At 43.1% G+C, this 24,370-nt stretch overlaps 1 protein-coding gene across 6 annotated transcripts in view; it reads left to right on the plus strand.

Annotated features, from left to right (window-relative positions):
- FCHO1 (FCH and mu domain containing endocytic adaptor 1) overlaps positions 1-24,370 on the plus strand; it is a 340,362-nt gene that overhangs the window by 266,181 nt on the left and 49,811 nt on the right. For all 6 annotated transcript variants that reach the window (XM_068234105.1, XM_068234106.1, XM_068234107.1 and 3 more), the window contains 4 exons: positions 769-825; positions 921-972; positions 21,958-22,052; positions 22,175-22,510. In XM_068234105.1, the coding sequence (XP_068090206.1) occupies positions 769-825; positions 921-972; positions 21,958-22,052; positions 22,175-22,510 (540 nt within the window). The remainder of the gene's footprint in view (positions 1-768; positions 826-920; positions 973-21,957; positions 22,053-22,174; positions 22,511-24,370) is intronic.

The following is a 24,370-nucleotide window of genomic DNA, read 5'->3' on the forward strand; positions in this document are numbered from 1 at the left end:
GCAGCTTTAAGGCCAAGCTGCAGGACCGCACAACACAGCACACGAGTGATCCCCCCCCCTTTTCCCCCCACCAAAAGAGCTCTCTGTTGGTGGGGTCTGATCGCCCCCAAGTTTTTTTTTTTTTTTATTTTAAATAAATATTTATCTGTGCGTTTTTTAAACAAAATATGCTTTTTTTTTTGTTTTGTTATTCCCCTCCCTCCCGCCCTCCTTCCCTGCATCCAGCCAATCATGCGATCGGCTGTCATAGGATTCTGCCTATGAGAGCCGCTCGCTCTCTTGCCCCCCGGGGGACAGCAGTGTCACACGGCTGTCCCCAGTACAGCGCTGCTGCTGATCGCAGCGCTGTACTATGTAAATAGACGGCGATTACGCCGTCTAACAGTCTCCCGAGCGGCAATCGCCCCCAAGCAGGAGATGCGCGCGCAGCCTGCGCGCAATCTCCTGCAAATCAGAGCCCCAGGACTTGAAGCCAATCAGCGTTAGGCGGTCCTGGGGCTGCCGCCGCCGCCACCATTGGCGTTAGCCGGTCGGCAAGTAGTTAATGTAGTATGCATATGCATTTTTTGTGCACAAAAAAAAAAAAAAACATTTCCCACAGTTCTAACGCATTTTTGCATCCAGTTATAACTGACAGCATCACACAATGCTGTGAATGAGCCCTGTGCTGTTATTCTACCTGTTAAAATTTCACATTGTTAATCGGCACCAACCTCATATACTGTATGATGGTTTCATGCTGAAAATATTTTTTGTTCTGCTTTTCAGGGACGTCGGGAAGTACTAGTTCTGCTCCAGGAGAAACACAAGTAAATAGTCAAACAGGTAAGCTATCTTTTTGAGTGATCAACCAGGTATTTATTGAAGACATGTTTTTAGTCACAGAGGCCCTTACAATAAATGTGTATATTTCCATACAGAGGGATCAGCTTCAAGTCTCTCCCATACCTCTCCATCAACTGCTACCAAAAGGTATTGCACTGTTGTAAAATTCCTAACTATCGCTAATTATTATTTTCAACAAAATCTTCCTTCATACACTAGGCATTTATAATTGCAAAGCAGGCTGCATCATGTAGTACAGCCTCATTTGTTCCCTTTAAATCATTACATTAGTTTAAAGTTCCTTCTATTATTTTTACACAGAAACACACACTACACTGCACTTATTCCTAACATTTATTCCTAGCAAATGTACATACAGTTTTCCCTTTATTTTTCTAATCTGCTCAAGCTCATCTCCTGTCTTTAAAGGCGCGTACACACGCCTGATCTCTTCAAACGACGGTCTTCAGACCCGCCCACGGGCGGCCGTTCCGGCGAGTTTCCCCATGTGTACAGTCTGTCGGCAGGCTGATAAGGCTGGTTTTGACTGATCTGCTCGTTGGATCGGTCAAAACCAGCCTTATCAGCCTGCCGACAGGCTGTACACATGGGGAAACTGCCGCCAGAACAGCCTCCCCACGGGTGGGTCTGACAACCCATCGTTTGAAGAGATCAGGTGTGTGTACGTGCCTTAATAATGTTTGAGGTGTTTCTAGTGTTGTCACCATGGTGATAAGGCATGTAGTATTCACTAAACCATTTACCTCAGGCAAACCTAAAGTTAACTCTTCTGTCTTGAACCATTTCTGCCTCCCGGACGTGAAGCTCACGTCTGGGCGGCTGCGGTGCCGCGCTTCGGCGCGATCGCGGGCACGCCCTCGTGGTGTCCCCCGGTAGCCCTGGGATCAGTGAACGGGAACATGGTTCCTGATCACCAATGCGTGTCCCCCGCAGAAAAACCGAAGCGCTCTTACAAGAGGCTTCAGTCTTTCTGCGCATCAAAATTTCCGCATCCCCTTTTGCTTCCGCTTAGCGAGAAGCACAAGGAGGGAAAAAACTGAAGGTGGCCCTCTTGTGGCCAAATAGTAAAACTACAGCTACATATTTTTTACATTACAGTTAACACATATAACAACATTAAAAATTAGCTGTTTATTTCCCACACCAAAATATTACCCAAATAAAATTTTTAATGGAAAAAAAAAATTACAATAAAAAAAAAAAAGACCAATAGTTACCTAAGGGTCTGAACTTTTTAAATATGCATTTGAAGGGGATATACTACAAACATTTTTTAAATTATAAGCTTGTAAATAGTGATGGACGCAAAACGGAAACAATGCACCTTTATTTCCAAATAAAATATTGGCGCCATACATTGTGATAGGGACAAAATTTAAATGGTATAATAACCGAGACAAACGGGCAAATAAAATACATAGGTTTTAATTACGGTAGCGTGGATTATTTTAAAGCTATAATGGCGAAAACTGAGAAATAATGAATTTTTTCCATTTTTTTCTTATTAATCCTGTAAAAATGCATTTATAAAAAAATAATTCTTAGCAAAATGTACCACCCAAAGAAAGCCTAATTAGTGGCGGAAAAAACAAGATCTAGATCAATAAATTGTGATAAGTAGTGATTAAAGTGGATCAGAGACAAACGTTTGCACTTTTCATATTTGTACCCCTTACATATAGTTTCTGGGGCATTCTTCCTCCCAAATGCTTAATTTTTTATTACATTAATAGTTTACACTAATCTAAACTGCTGGAGCCGCCCCCAATTCCTCCAACGCTGCGGCGTTCAGTCCCATGCTGCTGGGAGCTGAGCCTGGCGAGGAGGATCCTCATTATCATGTGCCTGCCCCCTGTGCGCTGATTGGTGGAGGCGCACAGAGGGCTGGAGCGGAAGCAGGAAACCGATGTGCGAGGAGGGGGCCACGTACTGGCATCTCAGCGGGTGGCCACTTTCACTGTAGCTGTCTCTCTCTGCTACACAGACCACATGTCAGCGCGACCCGCTGCGCCGCTATGACAGGACAGCGGGTCGCCTATCAGCGTGCATACAGGCAGTCTTCCTGTATGCATGCTGATAGGTGACCCGCTGTCCTGTCATAACAGCGCAGAGGGTCGCTCTGACATGCGGTCTGTGAAGCGTAGGGAGAGAGAGACCGTTACAGGGGAAGCGGCCGCCGAAGGTAATGCGATCAGCGCCCCCCCCTTTCCTGAGGACGACACACCAGGGGAAACTATACTGACTGGGGCTAACTATACTGACTGGGGCTAACTACTATCTATATTGGGGGGCAACTACACTATACGGACTGGGGGCAACTATACTAGCTATACTAACTTGGGCAACTATACTGAGGCCAACTATATTGGGGATACTGGGGACAACTATACTATATACTATTTACACTCATGTTAGATGCAAGGGGGTGGAGAGGGGAGGGGAGTTCACAGGCTGAGGGGTGGAGATACAGAGCAGCTTTGCCTGTGTGTGTGTGATGACAAGCAAAGCATGGCCGTGCTCATTGTATCACAAGAAGAAATGATAATTTACTGTAGATGCAGTTTGCAGCTGGATTTACTGTGTAAACCATCTAAACTTTAGGTAAGATATATAGACCAGTTTCTTGCTATAGTTATTTTTTCATCTCGGATCCGCTTTAAGTTATTAGCGAATGAATGGGAGGTGAAAATTGCTGTGATGCATAAGGTGAAAAATCCCCGCGGGCTGAAGTGGTTAAGTTAAGGATTGATCTATAAAATATAATAATATTAATATTTAAAGAGACTGTGAAAGAGACTGAAAAATCTCCAAAAAATGAGGTTTTTCCTTTAAAAACCTCTTTAACATAATTGCCCTTCCTAAAACGTTGCATTCCCACGGCTGAAAACTCCATAAATCACCCCAAACTCCCTGTGGCACATTGCGGGGCTCCTTCCGCATAGAGGCACAGCTTTTGGCTGCAGATCTGCCTCTACACGCGTCCATCAGCGCGGATCGCCGCCATCGCGCGGATCGCCGCCTCTCCCTGCCCCTCTGTCTTCCTTCACTGAGCAAAATCCACAACCAAGATTTTGCTGAGGGAGGTAGGGGTGATTAATTGAGTTTTCAGCCGCGGGGATGCGGCGTTTTCGGTAGGGCAATTATGTTAGAGGTTTTTAAAGTAAAAACCTCATTTTTAGGAGACTTCAGAGTCTCTTTAAAATAACTACAGAATTCTAAAGTTAAAGGCAAGCCCTATATACTGCATGTGGAAATAACTACAGCGGGCGTAACTTAAAGGATACCCGAACTGACATGTGACATGAGAGAGACATGTGTATGTACAGTGCCTAGCACACAAATAACTATGCTGTGTTCCTTTTTTCTTTCTCTACCTGAAAGTTAAATATCAGGTATGTAAGTGGCTGACTCAGTCCTGACTCAGACAGGAAGTGACTACAGTGTGACCCTTACTGATAAGAAATTCCAACTATAAAACACTTTCCTAGCAGAAAAAGGCTTCTGAGAGCAAGAAAGAGGTAAAAGGGGGAATTTTTTTTATCAGTGAGGGTCACACTGTAGTCTTGAATTGAGACCATTTAGATTGCTTAGTTTTTTGTTTTGTTTTTTTAAAGTGGCCTGGAATTATGTCTTTGTTTTGTGCATACAAGAAGTGAAACACACTACAGAACCTGTTATATTAATTCCTGGCCTTTTTTATGTCCATTTTCAGATGATAAAGCAGGGTCCCTTCTGCACTTCTTGCAAGCAATACAGTGAACAATAACGTTGCTTTAGTAAACCAATGATTGGCTCAGTAAAAAAATTGCTAGCAATCCGATAATGTTGGCTTACAACCCAAAAGCAAGTAACACCAAGTTGCAACTTTTTGGTTCCACAAAGGGTTCCCTTTATCAAAGCACAGCTTTGAGACCATGCCTTGCAAGTCCATCTTAAGTGTACATGTAGATACAACATTGTTCATTTTGGCGCTTGCAAATACTTGGCGTATGTTTTTAGTAACTGCTTTGTTTGAAGCTTTTTTTTTTTTTTTTTTTATTTTGCCCTTTTCAGGTAACAGACCAGTCCCTGATAATTGAAACATTATGCCTAATGCCTGGTACACACCATACAATTTCCCATCAGATTGACATGTTGAAACAATAATTTATGACAGGTCCATTTTGATTTCTGATCGATTTTGTATAAAAGTGAACAGAAAATTTATCAGAAAAATGATTGGCAATCAGATTGGACCTATCGGCAATTATTGATTCAAACTGCCGATCTCACAGGAAATTGCATGGTGTGTACCAGGCATTACTCTTATTTATCCCTTAACCACTTGCCGACCGCCCACTCATAACGTGCGTCGGCAAAGGGGTAGCTGCAGGACCAGCGACGCACATCTCCGTCCCCGGCTGCAGGCTAATTAATCAGGAAACAGCCGCTCGTGCAAGCGGCTGTTTCCTGTCAATTCACGGCGGGGGGCTCCGTGAATAGCCTGCGGGCTGCCGATCGCGGCTCGCAGGCTAAATGTAAACACAAGCGGAAATAATCAGCGCTGTTTACATTTTTACAACGCTGCTAACAGTAGCAGCATTGTACTAGATCAGCGATCCCCGGCCAATCAGCGGCCGGGGATCGCTGTCACATGACAGGCAGAAGCCTGTTAGAGGCTGCACAGGACAGATCCGTTCCTGTGCAGCCTCCGATCTCCGGGGAAGGGAGGGAGGAGAGGGGGAATCCTGCGGTGGAGGGGGCTTTGAGGTGCCCCCCCCCCCCCCCGCCACCCACACGCAGGCAGGAGCGATCAGACCCCCCCCCCCATCACATCATCCCCCTAGTGGGGGAAAAAGGGGGCGATCTGCCTGTTATTTGATCTGTGCTGGGGGCTGTAGAGCCCACCCAGCACAGATCTTAGAAATCAGCGCTGGTCCTTAAGGGGGGGTAAAGGCTGAGTCCTGAAGTGGTTAAAGGATTTCTGAGGTGAATAGGGTAAAAGAGATTTTAGTCACCTGGGGCTTCTTCCAGCCCATAGCAGCGGTCTCGTGCCCTCGCTGCAGCCCCAGTCCTCCGTTTTGTCCCGATGGTCGCCTGTGAACATCGCAACCCCGCCGGCAGGTCGGGTCTTGTGCACCTGCGCAGGCATTCCTTCCCCTCGCATCCACATCATCTGGCAGTGTACTGCGCCTGTGCACAACTACTGCACAGACGCAGTATGCGCCAGATGACGTGGACGCGAAGGGAAAAGAATGCAGGCGCAGATGACCCGACCCAGTTGCGATGTTCACAGGCGGCCACGGATCAGGTGTTTCTGACATTGTCAGTCAGATATGACAAGTTTAGCTGCATGCTTGTTTCTGGTGCAACTCAGACACTACTGCAGCCAAATAGATCAGCAGGACTGCCAGACAACTGGCATTGATTAAAAGGAAATACTTATGTCAGCCTCTATATTTATCTCACTTCAGATTTCCATTAAATGATTTAAGTATAATTGGACCAAGCAGGAGAAGACAAACAATCTAAAAGAATGCAAACATATTTGAGTACAATCAACGTACTCCACTTACCAGTAAATACTCACATATAAGCCGACCCGTGTTTAACCCTCCTGGTGGTCTATGAAAAACCGCCAGGGGGCAGAGCAGCAGTTTTTTTTTTCTTATTTTTAATTTTTTTAAATCATGTAGCAAGCCCAGGGCTCGCTACATGATAGCCGCTGTGCAGCGGCATCCCCCCGCCCTCTTCGATCGCCTCCGGCGATCTCTGATCAGGAAATCCCGTTCAAAGAACGGGATTTCCTGGAGGGCTTCCCCCGTCGCCATGGCGACGGGCGTGATGACGTCACTACGTTCGGGTTTACCGCCAGGAAGGCTAAGCCGAGGTACCCACATTTCCCTTTAGAAATGAAAATTATAAACGTTTTATATTTTTTTTTCTCAGTTTTTTTACTGATGTCATTGTCACAATCACAGAGAACACTTTGCTTTGAAAGATATTAGATAGGAAAGGAAAATATTCAGCAATTAGTTTTTCTATGTGAAAACTTTTTTTTTTCTTTTTTACATAGGAAAACTGAAAGATTTTTGACAATAAATGCAAATATTTCACAAAGCAATTTGACATCTATGATTGATTGGATCATGTTTTGCTTGTACAAATCAGTGTCAGTAAATGTTGTGAATTATTTCCTAATTTAAGTAGTTATAGTAGAATTAACGAGCAGTGAAATTTTATTGGACTGTATTAGCAGACTTAAAGAACAAAGATATAAATCACACATAAATAAGTATGATTTTCTCATCCCCAGGGTCTGTATTCCACATATGAGTTTGAAATCTGCCCAGTCATATTTTTTTCTTTCTTTCATTTTCTTTCTTAACCATCGGCGCAAAGGATGCTGAGTGACTGAGGTAATGACTCCACCCCCTTGTCCTCCCAGCCCACACCAATTGCTAAAAAAGGAATGTATTCTGATCCAGGCAGGCAGACATCTGGGATAAGAATTACAGTATAGCATGCTGTCTCAGATTTCTTATATTAATAATAACTCTGCTCGGTTTCTCACTTCTTTCCCAAGTGCTGTACCAATACAATGTACAAAAACAACTTATGTCATCAGTCCAGCCCATAATCTGTACAGAGCAGACATGGAATTTCACAGACATACTGTATTTGCATGATGGGGAGGGCACAAGGCTGGAGGAGAAGGTATCAGCATGAGGAGAAAGATGGAGGTGCTACTACAGATATAAATGTGTGTCTGTTATAGACACTACGATGTACCAGATGTAAACTATTTATGTTCATGTAGCTGTACAGAGTGCATAGACTACATAAATGTATTGCCATTCAATGGTTTGTTTTGTTTTTTTGACCAGAAGTAGTCCTTACATTTTTTTCCCCCTTTAAAAGCACATATGACGTCTTAGGGTTTTCTAAGAGCAGCTCAGTGAAAAAGTTTAGCTATTTATTCTACCGAGATGGATTAGTGACACTGGAGTTGATTTCTTACTCTCACTGAGTAAATATTTCTTACATAGTTATTTGGTTTGAGCGGAAATCGCTACTGCGTATGCACAAAGCGCTCCCAGTTACAAGAGTGTGATCAGGGTGCACGTGGCTCGGGGTAGTGCACGCGCAATAGCCGCCGACTGGCGGAGACCGGCCAGCTTTCCAGCAGTGGCCGCTGCTTGCTGGAGGGGATCAGGAAGACTTTGTAGGCACAGTACGAGTCCAGGGGGCTGTATGAAGCCGGCACACTACTGGCTCCAAAACTTTGCTGTATTGAGCGGACAAGACACCACATGTTACGGATAAAACTATCCATCAGGTGTAAAATAGTTTTATCCGTAACATGTAGTGTATTTTGTCCGCTCAATACAGCAAAGTTTTGCAGCCAGTAGTGTGTCGTCTCAATTTTTTGTTTTGCATGACTTTGTAGCAGTGTGAGCAATCCAGTAGAGACCAGGCATCGGCAAATATCCAGGCTAATCCAGCTCTGTGAAACTGTGTCTCCAGCACCTTTACAATTTCCCTTTCCGGCTGTAAGAAGCCCCAGGTAAGTTAATATAATTTCTTTTTAGCCTTAAGCTTCCCTTTAAACTTGCAGGTCTATAATTTCCCGGTTCTGATTTCTTTGCCCTTGTGTAAAGAGACTCTGAAGCGAGAATAAATCTCGCTTCAGAGCTCATAGTTAGCAGGGGCATGTATGCCCCTGCTAAAACGCCACTATCCCGCAGCTTAACGGGGGTCCCTTCACCCCCAAACCCACCCCCGCAAAAGTTGGTCGCAAACTTGGTCGTAAAATTCTCTTCCTGGAGGCAGGGCTAACGGCTGCAGCCCTGCCTCTCAGCGCCGTCTATCAGACGCGCATTGCTGCCTCTCCCCCGCCCCTCTCAGTGAAGGAAGACTGAGAGGGGCGGGGAAGAGGCGGAGATGTGCATCTGAAAGACGCGCGTGGGGCAGGGCTGCGGCGGTTAGCCCTGCCCCAATGCGGAAGCGCTCCCCCGCTGTACGGAGGGGATTTGGGGGTGAAGGGACCCCCGTTAAGCCGCGGGATAGCAGCGTTTTAGCAGGGGCACACATGCCCCTGCTATCTATGAGGTCTGAAGCGAGATTTATTCTCGCTTCAGATTCTCTTTAATAATGAGAAGACGTTGGCTGTATGTCAATCTTTTGGAGCTATGCCTCTTGAAATAGTCACAAAAGATAAGATAAAAGGGTATATTAATAACTGAACTTAAGTCCCTTAGCACCCAAGGATGTATGCCATCCAGGCTAGGTGCCTTATCAGTCTTGATTTTATTTAGTCTTACCTCAGCTCCTCCCTGCATTTAGTATTTAATATTAAAGTTGGAAGACTGGGACCCTTCCGCATCTGTAATTTGCAACAACGATGATTCCTTTGTGAAGACAGAAGCAAAGCAAGCATTCAGTAGCTCCGCCCTACTTTGGTCGTCCACCATTGAGTTCCCTACCTCATCCTTTAGGAGTCCAATAAAGTCTTACAGTCTTCCTTTTTTTTTTTTTTTTTTTTTTTTTTGAGTCGATAAACCTGCAAAACAGCTTGGGATTTGATATCTCTAGTGGTTTGCTTTGCAGCTTCAATCTTTGCCAGCCTATTTTTTTTCCTATAGAGGCACATTTTATGCTTAGCAGTTTTGTTTCCATTTGGGGTACATTTATTACAATATTAACCACTTTGCGTACCTGGGGTTTTCCCCCTAAAAAAACAGAACAATTGTCTACTTTTCACACTCCTCCCATTAATTCGCCAATAACTTTATCAGTACTTATCACACACAAATGATCTATACCTTGTTGTTTTCGCCACCAATTAGGCTTTCTTTGGGTGGTACTTTTTGCTAAGAACTTTTTTACTTATCTATGCATTCTAATGGGAATATGGTGAAAAAAAATTAAAAAGTAATTTTTCCTCAGTTTGCAGCCATTATAGCTTGAGAATAAAAAGTGCTGCTATAGATTAAATGCTCACATATTATTTGACCATGTGTCCTGGTTATTACAACATTTAAATTATGTTCCTAGTACAATGTATGGTGACAATATTTTATTTGGAAATAAATGTGTATTTTTTCCATTTTTTGCTTTTGCATTTCTCATTGTACTTTATCAGTAATTAAAAGCCATTATTTGCATTATATAACAGTAACACGCCCTCATGGTGTACATATTTAAAAAGCTAAGTCCCTAAGGTAACAATGTATGTATTCTCTTTTCAATTCTGTCATTTTTCTTTCTTTTTACAAATGTTTTACTTTGGCACAGCGTATATGAAAATAATAATTGTATTGCTTCTGATTCAGTTTGTTGTGAAAATAAAGTCAGGTGACATAGGCCTTAGGCCTAATATACCTCAAATTATATTCTCTTTCTTGTCACGGTTTAAATTATACCCCATATACATAATCAGGTAGCTATTTGGGTGCACAGCAGCCTCTTACCCACGAGTAGTACCAATGGCTTTTTCAAGGCCATTTTTTTCACCACATGTAACATTTTCATTCTTTAATATCAAAGCCCCTGGAGCATCAGAACATTCAATACAAGTCACAAATGTTACTATTCTGAAAACTAGAGACCCAGGTCTACTCAGATATTGCCCTTTTGTAACAGTCGGACTTATGCGGTTTTCATGAAATTTGAACTTAACTTTTTTTTACAGTTTTTTTTCACTTTGTTACAAAAATATAGTCAGGTGACATAGGCCTTAGTCCTAATATATGTCAAATACATACATATATATATAATTTACTGCAAATTCTATTCTCTTGCTTTTCATGGTTAAAATGGTACCCGTATAGCTTTCTGGGTGCATAGTACACTTTTACGCTCAAGGTGCTCAATGGCTTGTAATGTACAGCAAGGTTATGTAATGTACATCATACATATATGATTCCCAAATGACAAATAAATTATAACTCACCACTGGAGATCTATGAAGCAGCACTAGATGGGAGGGATGAATTGAGCCAATCCAGGAGAAGCTGGAGAAGGGTTGTCAGCCAAGCCAGCGTCTAAAACCAGGCAATGGTCGTCGGCCAATCCATGGGTCAGAAACCGGAGAAGGGTCATCAGCCAATCCAGGGGTCACAAACCAGAGAATGTTCGTCAGCCAATCCAAGGGTCAGAAACCGGGGAATGGTCATCAGCCAATCCAAGGGTCATAAATCGGAGAATGTTCGTCAGCCAATCCAGGGGTCAGAAACAGGAGATGGGTTGTCATCCAATCCAGGGGTCAGAAACCAGAGAATGGTAGTCAGCCAATCCAAGGGTCAGAAACCGGAGAAAGGTCGTCAGCCAATCCAGGGGTCAGAAACCAGAGAATGATCGTCAGCCAATCCAAGGGTCAGAAACCTGAGAATGGTCATCAGCCAATCCAGGGGTCATAAATCGGAGAATGGTCGTCAGCCAATGCAGGGGTCAGAAGTAAGAGAATGGTCGTAAGCAAAGCCAGGGGTCGGAAACCAGATGACAAAATGTATATAGTGAACACAGTTTGAAAAAGCTGAATCGCTAATAATTTTGAACTTTGTGGTACACTTCAAAACAGCTGTTAACACAGAGGCCTGGATTTGATGGGCACTTAGGGCAGTGGTATCTGGAGTCTCTTCTGATGTGGTGTTTGGTACACATTTTACATCTTTTTTGAGGATATTTTTTAATGGATTAGAGGGGAGTGGGACAGGGAAATGCCTATCACGAAGTCTTACGACATCTTCACAATCCAGAGAGTCTGTGGGGTGGGCAGTATTGGCAGATTCATCAATCAGTGCTGAAACCACCTCCTCATGTAACTTGATGTATGAGTCCACATTGCCCGATTCTTTGTAGATGACAAAGCACAATTGTACAATGTCATCTGCAGGAGATGAATTCTGACTTTTGTACCATGCCTTGGTTTTTCGGTGGACTGCATATGGTGCAAGCACCTGATCAGAGAGGTCAACACCCCCTATGTACTTGCTGTACTCTGCAATGGCTACTGGCTTTTGTTGTCTTTCTCCATCAGATGTCGTTGTCACTGTAGCCTCCGTGTGAATTGTGGACAACATGAGTACGCCCCTCTTGTCCCTGTATTTTAGTGCCAAGAGTTAATTACTTCGGAGGCTGAAGGACTCCCCCTTTTGCAATTTTTGGTGTAGGACCTGATGAGGCATTGCTTTCCTGTTCGGCCTCACAGTTCCACAGGCTGGAGTTTGATGTATACAGGAATTTAAAAAGCAGTACACTTGTGTAGAAATTATCTACATACAAGTGGTACCCTTTGTGCATAAGTGGATTAAGCAGGTCCACAACAATTTTTGCAGTGGTACCCAAGTATGATGGGCATCCAGCAGGCTCAAGCAAGACTGTCTTTCTCTTCATATACATTGAAAGCATATGTACTGTATATCCAGTCCTGCTTTCGCAAACCTTACATAGCTTAACCCCATACCTGGCATGTTTGCTGGGGATGTACAACAGGTTAGGACTAACCTGCCATGGAAGGGAACCAGGGACTCATACAGTGAAATGTTTACCTCACAAAATTTCTTGTTGAGGTGATTGAGAAGAGGCCTTATTTTAAATAAACGGTCTGGGTGATCAGAGGGGTGATCATTCTCATTATTGTTAAAATGCAGAAAACGCATGAGCATTTGATAACAGCCCCTGGTCATTGTTGCCCGGTAAATAGCCATCCAATGTATTGTTTTTTTTGGACCAATACATTTGGACTTGTGGTTTCCATGTAAGGCCCATGTTGAAAGTCAGGCCAAGGAAAGCTTTAAGCTCAGTGTGGGATGTGGGCTTCCATTTTGATTTGTAACAAGAGGAAGGATTAGCAGTCAAAAATTGTTGAGCATAGGTGTTAGTCTGCTCAACAATAATTTCCAGGAACTGGTCAGTAATCAGCAACCGAAAAAAATCAAGAGGTGCCATATATGCGGTCTCAACTGATAATCCGCTTCTTGCTGTAAAAGGGGGATATTAGGTTCTTCCATATTTGGAGTAGACCAATCAAGATCACACATTTCAGATGGTACCGCCTCTCTCCGAGGTACCTTTGGCCTTCTACTCTGCCGTGGCCTGCACTTTGACTGCCCTGACTTCTATGGCTGGTTGCTGCGACAATGTCCGCAGCTCTCTCTACTTTAACACCTGATGGCCCTTCTTCCCCCGAATCACTCTCGCTGATAACCTTAGACTGCACCCTTTTGCGGACTTTCTGCGCTGGTGGCCTTGCGGACTCAGACATAGAGTCGCTATCAGAAATCGACTCTGAGTCATCTATTGGTAGCCACTCAGCGCCCTCAGATTCCTCCCCACTTGTGCTGCTGTTTTGCAGAAAGGCGCATGCCTCTTCTGGTGAGTACAACCGTTTGGTCATTTTAGTATTGGGTTTGGGAAAGGTAGATTGTTTTTTTGTTGTTGTTTTTTTAGATAGGTAGGCAGGGCAATCTATACCCCAGAAAAGAAGGTAGGCTTCTTTCTTTTTAGGTATAGGTAGGTAGGGAAAAATATTTATGTATATATACACGTATAACGTGTGTATATGTGTGTGTGTGTGTGTGTGTGTGTGTGTGTGTGTGTGTGTGTGTGTGTGTGTATATATCAGACCAGCAGCTCCTGTCACCTCAGAATCCCCTCAGAGACAGAATGACAGGTTTCTGAGGTGAAACAGCTACTGTAAATAAATGTTTGTAAACATTTTATTGAGATTTGAAGAATGATAGCTGCTATTGGTTATAGCAGCCATCATTCACAATTTCAAGCACTTTGATTGGCTTATGGGAACACATTCCCACTCACCAATCACTGGCCAAAAAGAGAGAGGGGGCGTGCTAGAGCAGGCTAGGGAGCGCACAGGATCAGGCTTCATTGATGGATCATAGCTTTAATGAATGAACTCGTGATCTATCATATATTAACTTAATTCTTAATTGACTGGTTGTAGGAGTGTATTCTCATACATACCAATCAGTCCCACAAGTGACAAAAACGTGATCGCGCGTGCGTGCGCGCGATCGTTCACAACACTACATGAAACACGTGTTTACATTTTAATGAATGATCACAGCTGCGAGGTGCAGCGGTAATCATTCATATATAGGACACTTGGATTGGTTATAGGAACGTTTGTTCCTATACTCCAATCCATACTATACCGACGGGTAACGGCGGCTCGTGCACGCACGATCGCCCAGGAAGCCCTGACAGCCGGCAGTCTCATAATCACGTCACCTGGCTTTCACAGGCATATGCCAGTGAAGTGATTATACTGAATGTGGGATACGAACAGGTTAATTGAGAATAATTTTAAAAGTTTGCCATTCCCCTTCACCAGTGGTCCTCAAACGAAGGCCTGCGGGCAAAATGTGGCCCCCTTAGGCTTATTTACCGGCCCCTCACACACAAATCTTCTTGCACCTGCACATTTGATACATTATCTGGTCTTTTTGAAATGATCAAATCCAGTAGTGCATTCCCTCTAGTTGGTTCAGTTACCATTTGAGTTCAGTAACGTACCTGTAGTGTTGCCAGAAATCTGCCACTTTTACCGGAGCGTGTAGCCTCAATATCTCAATCAATATCTGGTTAGTTGAAGTCGCCCATAACTATGGCCTCACTTTTACTTGCAGCTTTGCTGCAGTAGTTTCAGTTCTGCAGCATCATGGATATGTGGCAGCCTATAGCCCACCTCAATAAGCAATTGGCAACAGTTATTTCCACTATGAATATTTACCCGGACTACACATCTTCACAATCTTCATCCAGTTCATTGTTTGTGGTAACTGTAAAAGAGTCAAACCCATCCACCTTTTCTTCCTTGCTTTAGCCCCCACCACATTTTCCAATTTCCTTACACTGTCCCCACCCCCTCTTCATCCCATATAAGCTCCCACTGTCTATTTATCCTAACTTGTCATCATATTGAGACATTACCCTCCCTCCTCCTCCAAGATCCTCGTTTATAATCTCCTCCAACTGTTTAACCTTCTCCTCCAATGCAGCTGCACCCTCCTCATTTAGGTGCAGGTGCATCCCTACTGTAGGTGACTGAAAAGTCTGCCAAGTTCTCCAGGAACCCAACCCTCTCCTTCCTGAACCAATTTCTCTGCCACTTATTTAAGGCTTGGTTCACATTGAGCCTAAAATAGCTTACGTTCCGCTCCGATGAGCGGAACGCAGCAGCGGAAGCAATGCTTTCCCGATGGGAACGTTAACATTGCTACGTTCTGCTCAGTTCCGCTCTCTGTGTTCCGCTTGTCGGAGCGGACGTTCCCGACCTGCGCGATCCTTCCGCTCTGCTTCACGGAGCGGAACGCAGCGCAGGAGCGGATGTGAACCTAGCCTAACTCCCTCATCTCCCTTTGTCTGTCAGGTGTAGCATGTGACACTGGTAGTATTTCAGAAAACACCACCTTGGAGGTCCTTGCTTTAAGTTTATATCCCAATACCTGAAAATCATTCTTGAGGACTTTCCATCTCCCACTAACTTTGTCATTGGTACCAATGTGTACCATGACAGCCAGGTCGTCCCCAGCCCCACCCAATAATCTATCAATTTTTTCTGCTACATTCCAAACCAAGCACCCAGGAGACAACATACACTGTACGGCATTCACGGTTTCTTTGACAGATTACCCTATCTGTGCACCTAATAATCAAATCCCCTACCACTTACTTTTAAAGAGACACTGAAGCGAAAAAAAAAATTATGATATTATGATTTGTATGTGTAGCACAGCTAAGAAATAAACCATTAAGATCAGATACATCAGTGTAATTGTTTCCAGTACAGAAAGAGTTAAGAAACTCCAGTTGTTATCTCTATGCAAAAAGCCATTAATCTCTACGACTTTTAAAGTCGTGGAGAGGGCTGTCTTCTGACTTTTATTATCTCAACTGTAAGTGAACAGTTTTATTTTTATCTGCCAGAGGAGAGGTCATTAGTTCACAGACTGCTCTGAAAGAATCATTTTGAATGCAGTGTGTTGTGTAATCTGCACATATTAGAGAATGATGCAATGTTAGAAAACACACTATAAACCTGAAAATAAAAATATGAGAATATTTTCTTTGCTGCTAATCTTCTAGTAATTATTCATAGTACACAACCAATTCATTATATCATATATATTTTTTTTCGCTTCAGTGTCTCTTTAAGCCCCTGAAATAAAGGGATTGTGTTTTAAAAAAAGTTTTAGTTGTCTCACATTTTTATCATCCTACTGAATTAAAGCTGAATGTCTTCACCTGCATCTGAATTGTTTCATTTAAAAGTCACTGGCCTCAATTCACTGATTTATCAAACGTTTGATAATTTACCTCATGGGTAAAATCTAATTTTGAATTCACTAAGGTGATTTTACCCATGAGGTAAATTTATCAAACATTTGATACAGTGTTTGATAAAGCTTAGTGAATTGAGACCATTGTGGTAATGTACAGTGCCAAAATTAAAAAAAGTTGTCTCTGTCCAAATATTTATGGATCTAACTGTATGTACATTAACTTCTTGGGAGCTGTGGTAGTAAAATCTCTGTCACACTTATCAGCAGCTCGTTGCCTGATCTCCAAGCACTGGATGGATGTAGAACCCCCCACTATGGTGATACTCCGAACTAGAATTAAATATGTATACAATCAGGAATATCTGACAGCTAAAATTCAGGATAAAATGCATATATTCAACAAGGTGTGGGGTGATATATCTTTTTAAACATACATTTTCTGTTTTATTTAGAAACTGGTTCTTGGCCTCATGGTTGACTCCTCTCTAGTTTTCTTCTTAGTTCTCTTCTTTCTCTCTTTTTCTTTCTTCTCTATCTCTCTCTTTAATTTACGGGGATAGGTGGGGAGTGTCTCAGTCGACACTCTCTCCTTACTACAGGGTGATATTAAGCTGTACGAGGTTCTAAATCAATGGTTTTCGGTTCCTATATTGGCACTGTATATATAAATGTGAAGTTTCAAGTAACACTCTGTTTATAATACGTTAGCATAAGTTGGATGACTGTTCTTAGTAACCACTATAGGAGTCTTAGATTCCCAATTTGATGTGCCTTCAATGTAATGCATCTTTCATACATGTGTACATGAGATCTGTTTGTATAATTGATGAACCTGTCTTAATAAAATTTTAAATTTAAAAAAAAAAAATCTCTGTCACATGTAGCCTCCCTGGCGGTAAGCCCGACCTGAGCTTGGGCTGGGAAAGATGAGCTGCGAGCGGTAAGCCCGAGCTCAGGTCGGGCTAAGGAATTCCCTGCATTTTAGGAGTCTCGCACGCGATCGCTGCTGCGCAGCGGGACTCCACCATTACCCCCGGCTCTCCCCAGCCCTCCCTGGCCTTTCTCCATGCTTTGCTGGCCAGCGGGATCCCCACAGCCCCGTTCTTGTTCTGGGGACCCGGCGGCCAATCAGAGTGCGGCGTGACATCACAGGGCGGGACAAAAATTTAAGGTGGCCCTGAAGAGTCGCACAGGGCAGAAAAAAAAAAACATAAATAAAAGCCGATCTGCATTTGTATATACATATATACTTTATATATATATATATATATGTATATACTGTGTGTATATACATATATACTGTATATATATATATATATATATATATATGTATATATATATGTATATACTGTGTGTATATACATATATATATGTGTGTGTGTGTGTGTATATATATATATATAGCTATATGTGCACATACGTAGCTATATGTGCACATACGTAGCTATATGTGCACATACGTAGCTATATGTGCACATACGTAGCTATATGTGCACATACGTAGCTATATGTGCACATACGTAGCTATATGTGCACATACGTAGCTATATGTGCACATACGTAGCTATATGTGCACATACGTAGCTATATGTGCACATACGTAGCTATATGTGCACATACGTAGCTATATGTGCACATACGTAGCTATATGTGCACATACGTAGCTATATGTGCACATACGTAGCTATATGTGCACATACGTAGCTATATGTGCACATACGTAGCTATATGTGCACATACGTAGCTATATGTGCACATACGTAGCTATATGTGCACATACGTAGCTATATGTGCACATACGTAGCTATATGTGCACATACGTAGCTATATGTGCACATACGTAGCTATATGTGCACATACGTAGCTATATGTGCACATACGTAGCTATATGTGCACATACGTAGCTATATGTGCACATACGTAGCTATATGTGCACATACGTAGCTATATGTGCACATACGTAGCTATATGTGCACATACGTAGCTATATGTGCACATACGTAGCTATATGTGCACATACGTAGCTATATGTGCACATACGTAGCTATATGTGCACATACGTAGCTATATGTGCACATACGTAGCTATATGTGCACATACGTAGCTATATGTGCACATACGTAGCTATATGTGCACATACGTAGCTATATGTGCACATACGTAGCTATATGTGCACATACGTAGCTATATGTGCACATACGTAGCTATATGTGCACATACATAACTATATGTGCACATATATAACTATATGTGCACATACATAGCTATATGTGCACATACATAGCTATATATACATATATGTGTACAAGGAGTTAATGGCTTTACATGGTATTTATATAGTATTCAAAAAGCTGAGAGCCTTTGTTGGGTGGGAGTAGGTATATGTTTTTGCACCCATAGCTCTGTCCAGGGTGTCCCAAGGCGGGGTGTTCCAAGACTACAGATTTTTTTTTCACCTGTTTTTTTTCTTGCTGGGGGAGGCGATGGTATTAGTCCAATTATTTATGTGTGAAAGAGGCGGGTACTGCTCCCGGGCTCTTGGTTATCTCTTGTTTGGCCGCCTCTGCTGGGGTTTGGTCCTCTAGTTCCCGTTTCCAGCATAGCCTGTAGAATTGGCCCGAACGGTTCGCCGGAGAACTTGTTTGCGCAAACTTAGCTGGTTCGAGTTCACGGTGAACTGCGAACACTTAGCTAGTTCGACCCGCCCCCTATACTACATCAGTAGGCTAAACTTTGACCCTCTACATCACAGTCAGCAGACACATGGCAGCCAATCAGGCTGCACTCCCTCCTGGAGCCCCCCCCCCCCCTATAAAAGGCAGCAGCATCGGCAATGTTCTCACTCTGTGTGCTGCTGTACTAGTGAGGGAAAGGAGACATTGGAGAGATAGGGAAAGCGATAGTTAGGTCGTCTGTTAGCTTGCTCCTTGCTGATATTTGTTGATGAAAAGCACCCCAAAACTGCTCTTTTGAGAGCTGTGTGTGTGTGTGTGTGTGTGTGTGTGTGTGTGTGTGTGTGTGTGTGTGTGTGTGTGTGTGTGTGTGTGTGTGTGTGTGTGTGTCTGTGTGTGTCTGTGTGTGTCTGTGTGTGTGTGTCTGGATCCCGGAGGGCTACTGCCTGCCCAAAGACTAAGTCAGTCCCCCCCACACACAGCATCTCTGCCTTCACGCCGTGTGACTGCCTGCCCCAAGACTAATGCTACGTACACACATGCGACAACGATCGTTCGTTGTGACCGACGAACGAACTTTTAATTGACGAAAGAACGACCTAAGTAAAGTTAGTTTTAAAAGGTGTGTAACGATCTGATCGTTAGAACGAACGTTACATCACGTAAAAGCAACTATTGCGCTTGCGCATAAAAATGAAAAGTTCCATGGAGAAATAGTGAAATGCGCATGTCAAGCCTAGTACGAACGATCGTTTCCAACGATGTACTACTTTTGCAAACGATCGTCATTGGGAAAAATCCACCAAGCTAGATCATTCGGTTTGAACGATCTAGCTCGTCCGTCGTTAGACGATCGTCGTTTGAAATGATCGGGGAACAATCGTTTCAAACGACTATAGTCGCATGTGTGTACGCACCTTGAGTCAGTCCCCACACAGCATCTCTGCCTGCCGGCCGCTGCTGCCTGCCCCAAGACTAAGTCAGTCCCCACACAGCATCTCTGCTTGCAGGCCACTTGACTGCCTTCTCCGCCACCACCAACAGGGTCCAGGACTCCAGGTGGATTTCTGAATTTTTATGACCGCTGCTGCTGTCAGCGGCTGCTACCAAACATAATAATAATTTTTCTGGTGCGTGTACATGCCTAATTTTTCTGGCTGCACTGCAGCTGCAACAACAAAACAAAAGGCATGTACATGTGTCAATTCCCCTTCGTGATTGCTACCTTGCCGCGGTGAAGGGGCTTGCGTATCACAATGAAGCAATGACCGGCTATATGAGTGTGTTGGGGGGCACATCTGACCCAAGATAATAAAGTCATTGCTTCATTGTGGACAGTTGTTCTGTCATTGAGCTACCTCAGCCCGACCATATGGGCTTGAAAACCGCCAACGCCTGCACTCTCGCCATGGTGCGTACCAGTCCAGCACAGCCATCACTGCACAAACAGCTGTTTGCGGTGCGTTACACAGTATGTTTGGTCTGTCATTGTGAAGCAGTAACTACTTACACTAACTGCTGATCCATGTATTCACTCGCAAGATGTTTTCAAGCACTTTAGACCTCCAATTTAGCAATGCAATGTGATTTCTGCCTTTTAGGGATTATAACCTTGTTGAGCATAAAATCCATAATTTTCTCCGGGACTTTTGGCTTGTATTCCACTCCGCCATGCCCCCCTCCAGGTGTTAGACCCCTTGAAACATCTTTTGCATCACTTTTGTGGCCAGAAACAGTGTTTGTAGTTTTTCAAGTTCGCCTGCCCATTGAAGTCTATTACGGTTCGAAAAGTTTGCAGGTTCGCAAACTTTTTCGGAAGTTTGAGGTTTGCGAACTGAAAATTGGAGGTTCAAGCCATCTCTAATAGCCTGTTGCAGATTCTCCAATTCAAAAAGCTACAGTTTTAAGTCATGAGTATGTCTTAATTAGTTCATTAGTATCTTGCAAAGGCGGCCCCTCCTGGCACCCCAAAAATATTGGATTTCTAAATGTTTGCATCCCATCATGGAATAAAGCAGATGGGTTTTGTTTTGTAAAAGGTGTGCTGACTAGGATTTTACTACTCCTAAGTTATGTGGGGGCTCAAGCCATCTGAATTACCTGTGCAAAATAAGTTAGATCTTATATTAACAAGCTCTAGTATTCTGTCAGTCTGGTTCACTTAGTTGCTGGTGACTTCTGCATAAATCCTACTAGTCGTAACCCTGATTGCAGCCAGTTGTGTTCCTTGCGTGTGTCTCCATGTGAACCCTGCCAGCCCTGAAACCTGCCCACATCCAGCTCTGAGCTTGATCTGTGTTGTAATAATTTCTATGCAGATTCTGCTTGTAGAAACAGATTTTAAAATCCGCTCTGCAGACATCGGCCTTGTGCTGACCCCGGCAGCCTAGCAGCTGTAAAGTCTTGGCACCCTTGCACAACTTTCCAAGAAAGGTCAACTTTTACATTCTTTACTTTGGCAAAAGTTTGAGATTGCAATAGGTAATTTCAGGACAGTAGGTAACAATTGGGCTCAAAGATCACTGCAGACTGGGACTGCAGTCATGAAATTAAGACACCTACCTCTTAGTATTGTTGGTGTTTGCATTCGGAACCACGTGGTCCACACATTCAGCACCAAACAGCAGGACAGGGTGCATTTCATTTAAATCTGATACTTCCTCCTTGGAACCCGAGTTGAGAGGGATAAGGAGGATGACCGGTTTATTTCCTTTTAAATAATGCACATTGCCTGGCTGTCCTGCTGATTCTCTGCCTCTAAATACTTTAAGCCATAGACCCTGAACAAACTTGCAGATCAGATGTCAATGCAAATCTGACAAAATTAGCTGCATTTTTGTTTCAGGTGTGGGATTTAGACCCTACTGACCAGAAAGCAGGACTGCCTGGCAACTGGTATTGTTTAAAAGGAAATACATATGGCAGCTTCCATAGGTCTCACACCTCGGGTTCCTTATAAATGAAACCTACCTGTCCTACTGTGTCGGTGCTGAATGCATCTGTCTGAATGCTGAAATATCTTCTCAGATAAAAACAAGGAATAATATCACAACTTGTTTGACATTTTTGAAGCTAGTGCTATTTATACTGTATATTATATATCTATATTTTGAGCAGTACACTTTGATTTGCCTGTTTTTCCTCTCTCTTAGCAATGATTCAAATTCAGTGTGCCACACTTACCCACCTAGTCATTCCTTATTTGGACCTCTACAGGAATCTGGTTTTGAGGCTGACGATTTTCCAGGTAATTCTCTAATGCACTAACCTGCTGCTTAGTAATGTTTGAAATATATTCTGTACATTTTGAGTATTAATCACTATTGATTGTTATATGTTATCATTTTACTCATTTTTTTTTCTTTTCAGTTTGCAGGACATACACTCTTGCCTCCAGCCCTTCTCCTTTCTCCTCCTCTTCCCCTGAAAATGTGGAAGACTCGGGCTTAGATTCTCCTTTTCATCCTTTTTCTGGACCTTCTCCAGACTCCAGGCCGTGGACCCCAAGAGATGATTCTTCTGCCAGTGACTCTTATTTAGTGACCTCTTTCGCTGATTTGCAAGTAGATTTAACTACCATAAATTTAACAGAATTGCGTCCAAGTGAAAAAAAAGATACCTGGGAACAAAAAGTTATGGCACCTAGCCTTCCAGTACTCAGTTGCACAACAGTTGGAACGACAGAGGTGTTATTTGATAATCAAGGTGTGTGATTAAACTAATGCAAAGATCAGGTAATTCTAGGGACATTTAAATTACTACTGAATTTTACAGGAAGTCCACTTTAGAAATGCACCCTTGTGATTTTTACCCTGAAGCACCATTTTATTACTAAAGTTATTTCAGTGTTTTTTGGTTGTGATGTCTAAGGGACTGATCACTTTAATCAAGTTGGCAGTCAGATTATTCTTGTGTTGAGAAATAGGAAATAATTAAATTTAAAGAGAGCCTGAGGTAAGACTACCTGATTCGGGGGGCTGAGCAGATCAGGTAGCTGCAAAAACCACGCTCCCCACCGCTCCCGTGGGCCGCAATGGCCCACTTTCACTTTGGTAACCTCTGGGTCACAACGCTGCACTGAGAGACTGTGTGTCTCTCAGAGCGTGCAGGGAGGCGGGGGAGTGGCAGGGAATCCCTCTCCCTGTGTTTACCTCTGAGATGCCACCGCCGGGGGGCCATAGCGCGGCAGTGGGGGGGGGGGGGCAGAGAGCAGCGATGTGGGGACACAGAGGCTTGTCATGAGGCAGAGAACATGCCTCTGTGTCCCATCTGCCCACCTCTGGTTCTCTTTAAAGTTAATAAGCTGCTATGTTGCAGCAGAATTTTCTCTATTCAGGACCTTGTTTATTTAGTAAAGGCACAGTTAATTTTTCTAAAGTAAGTGTCTCGGCAGACAAGATTTCTTCTATTCCCTAATCCTGTGACAGTTTGGACTGTTGGCATGTGAATTCCAGCATTATCTAATTGTCACAATAATAAACATTTGAGATGAAAAGTGGGGCAAACAGTTCAGTGACATCTCTCACAGGTTCCCACTTTCATGAACATTTTTATGGCTTTGAGGCAAAAAGTGAGATGAGATCTCCACAAAAGGGATAAAGAGGCCAAACAATGGAAACCTTACAGAGCAAAAATGTATGAATTAAAGAGTTTTTCAAATGAACAGAAGTTATTTGCAGTGTTTTGCAAATGGTCAAATGTAGTGTTGTTGTTCCTTACCTTATTAATAAAACATAACTTTTTAACATTACATTTTTTAGAGCATCTGAGAGCCAGATGATGGCAGAAAGGAGATTTTGCCACCTTTTTAAAAAGAGGTTCTTTATAGTAAGAGTAGTTAATATATAGAATGTCTTACCACAGGAAGTTGCTGCAAATCCTATATCTGCTTTCAGTGAGGCACTTGGATATGTGCATTAGACAGAAGAATATTGAATATCGATTAGGGGTAGGATGGTGATACTTTGATCCAGTCATGGAGAAAATGTTACAGTTTAACTTGCGGCAGTTTCCTTCCTGTGGATTAAAATACATCAAGGCTGAACTGGTTAAAATTGTAGGACACGTCTTTTTATAAATCTAAATAACTATGAACTGTGGCAGATAATTGGTCATCTAAATATGATGCCAAGGCAGTTTTGGTGAGGGATCAGTGTTGGGCGCTGGGATGCCCATTCATTTAAAAAAAACCTGAAGTGATAATTGACTTAGGTCAGGACATAACTGGACCACAATGGGATAACAATGGTAACTAATAAGTACAATGGAGGTCATTGAAATAAACAGTATCTGGATGGAATAATATTTACTACTAGTAAAAAGGCTCACCCGTTAAACGGGCGCTAGGTCACAGCCGCTACCCCCCGCAATGCGCACACATACGCGTCCCGCTTGCTAGCTCCCCACCACTGTCTGAAGTATATGCACACAGGGAGCTGCTTGCTTGGCAGTTGGAAAAAGCGGTTATTTCCCACAATGCAATGAGAACCTCTGTGAACCACAGACAGCAAACTGTCAGGTCCAGCCCTGTGTCCTAACTGTCCTAGCATGCGCACATGCTCAGTA

This window comes from Hyperolius riggenbachi, chromosome 1 (genome assembly GCF_040937935.1).
Source record: "Hyperolius riggenbachi isolate aHypRig1 chromosome 1, aHypRig1.pri, whole genome shotgun sequence".
In the NCBI taxonomy this organism is placed as follows: Eukaryota; Metazoa; Chordata; class Amphibia; order Anura; family Hyperoliidae; genus Hyperolius; species Hyperolius riggenbachi.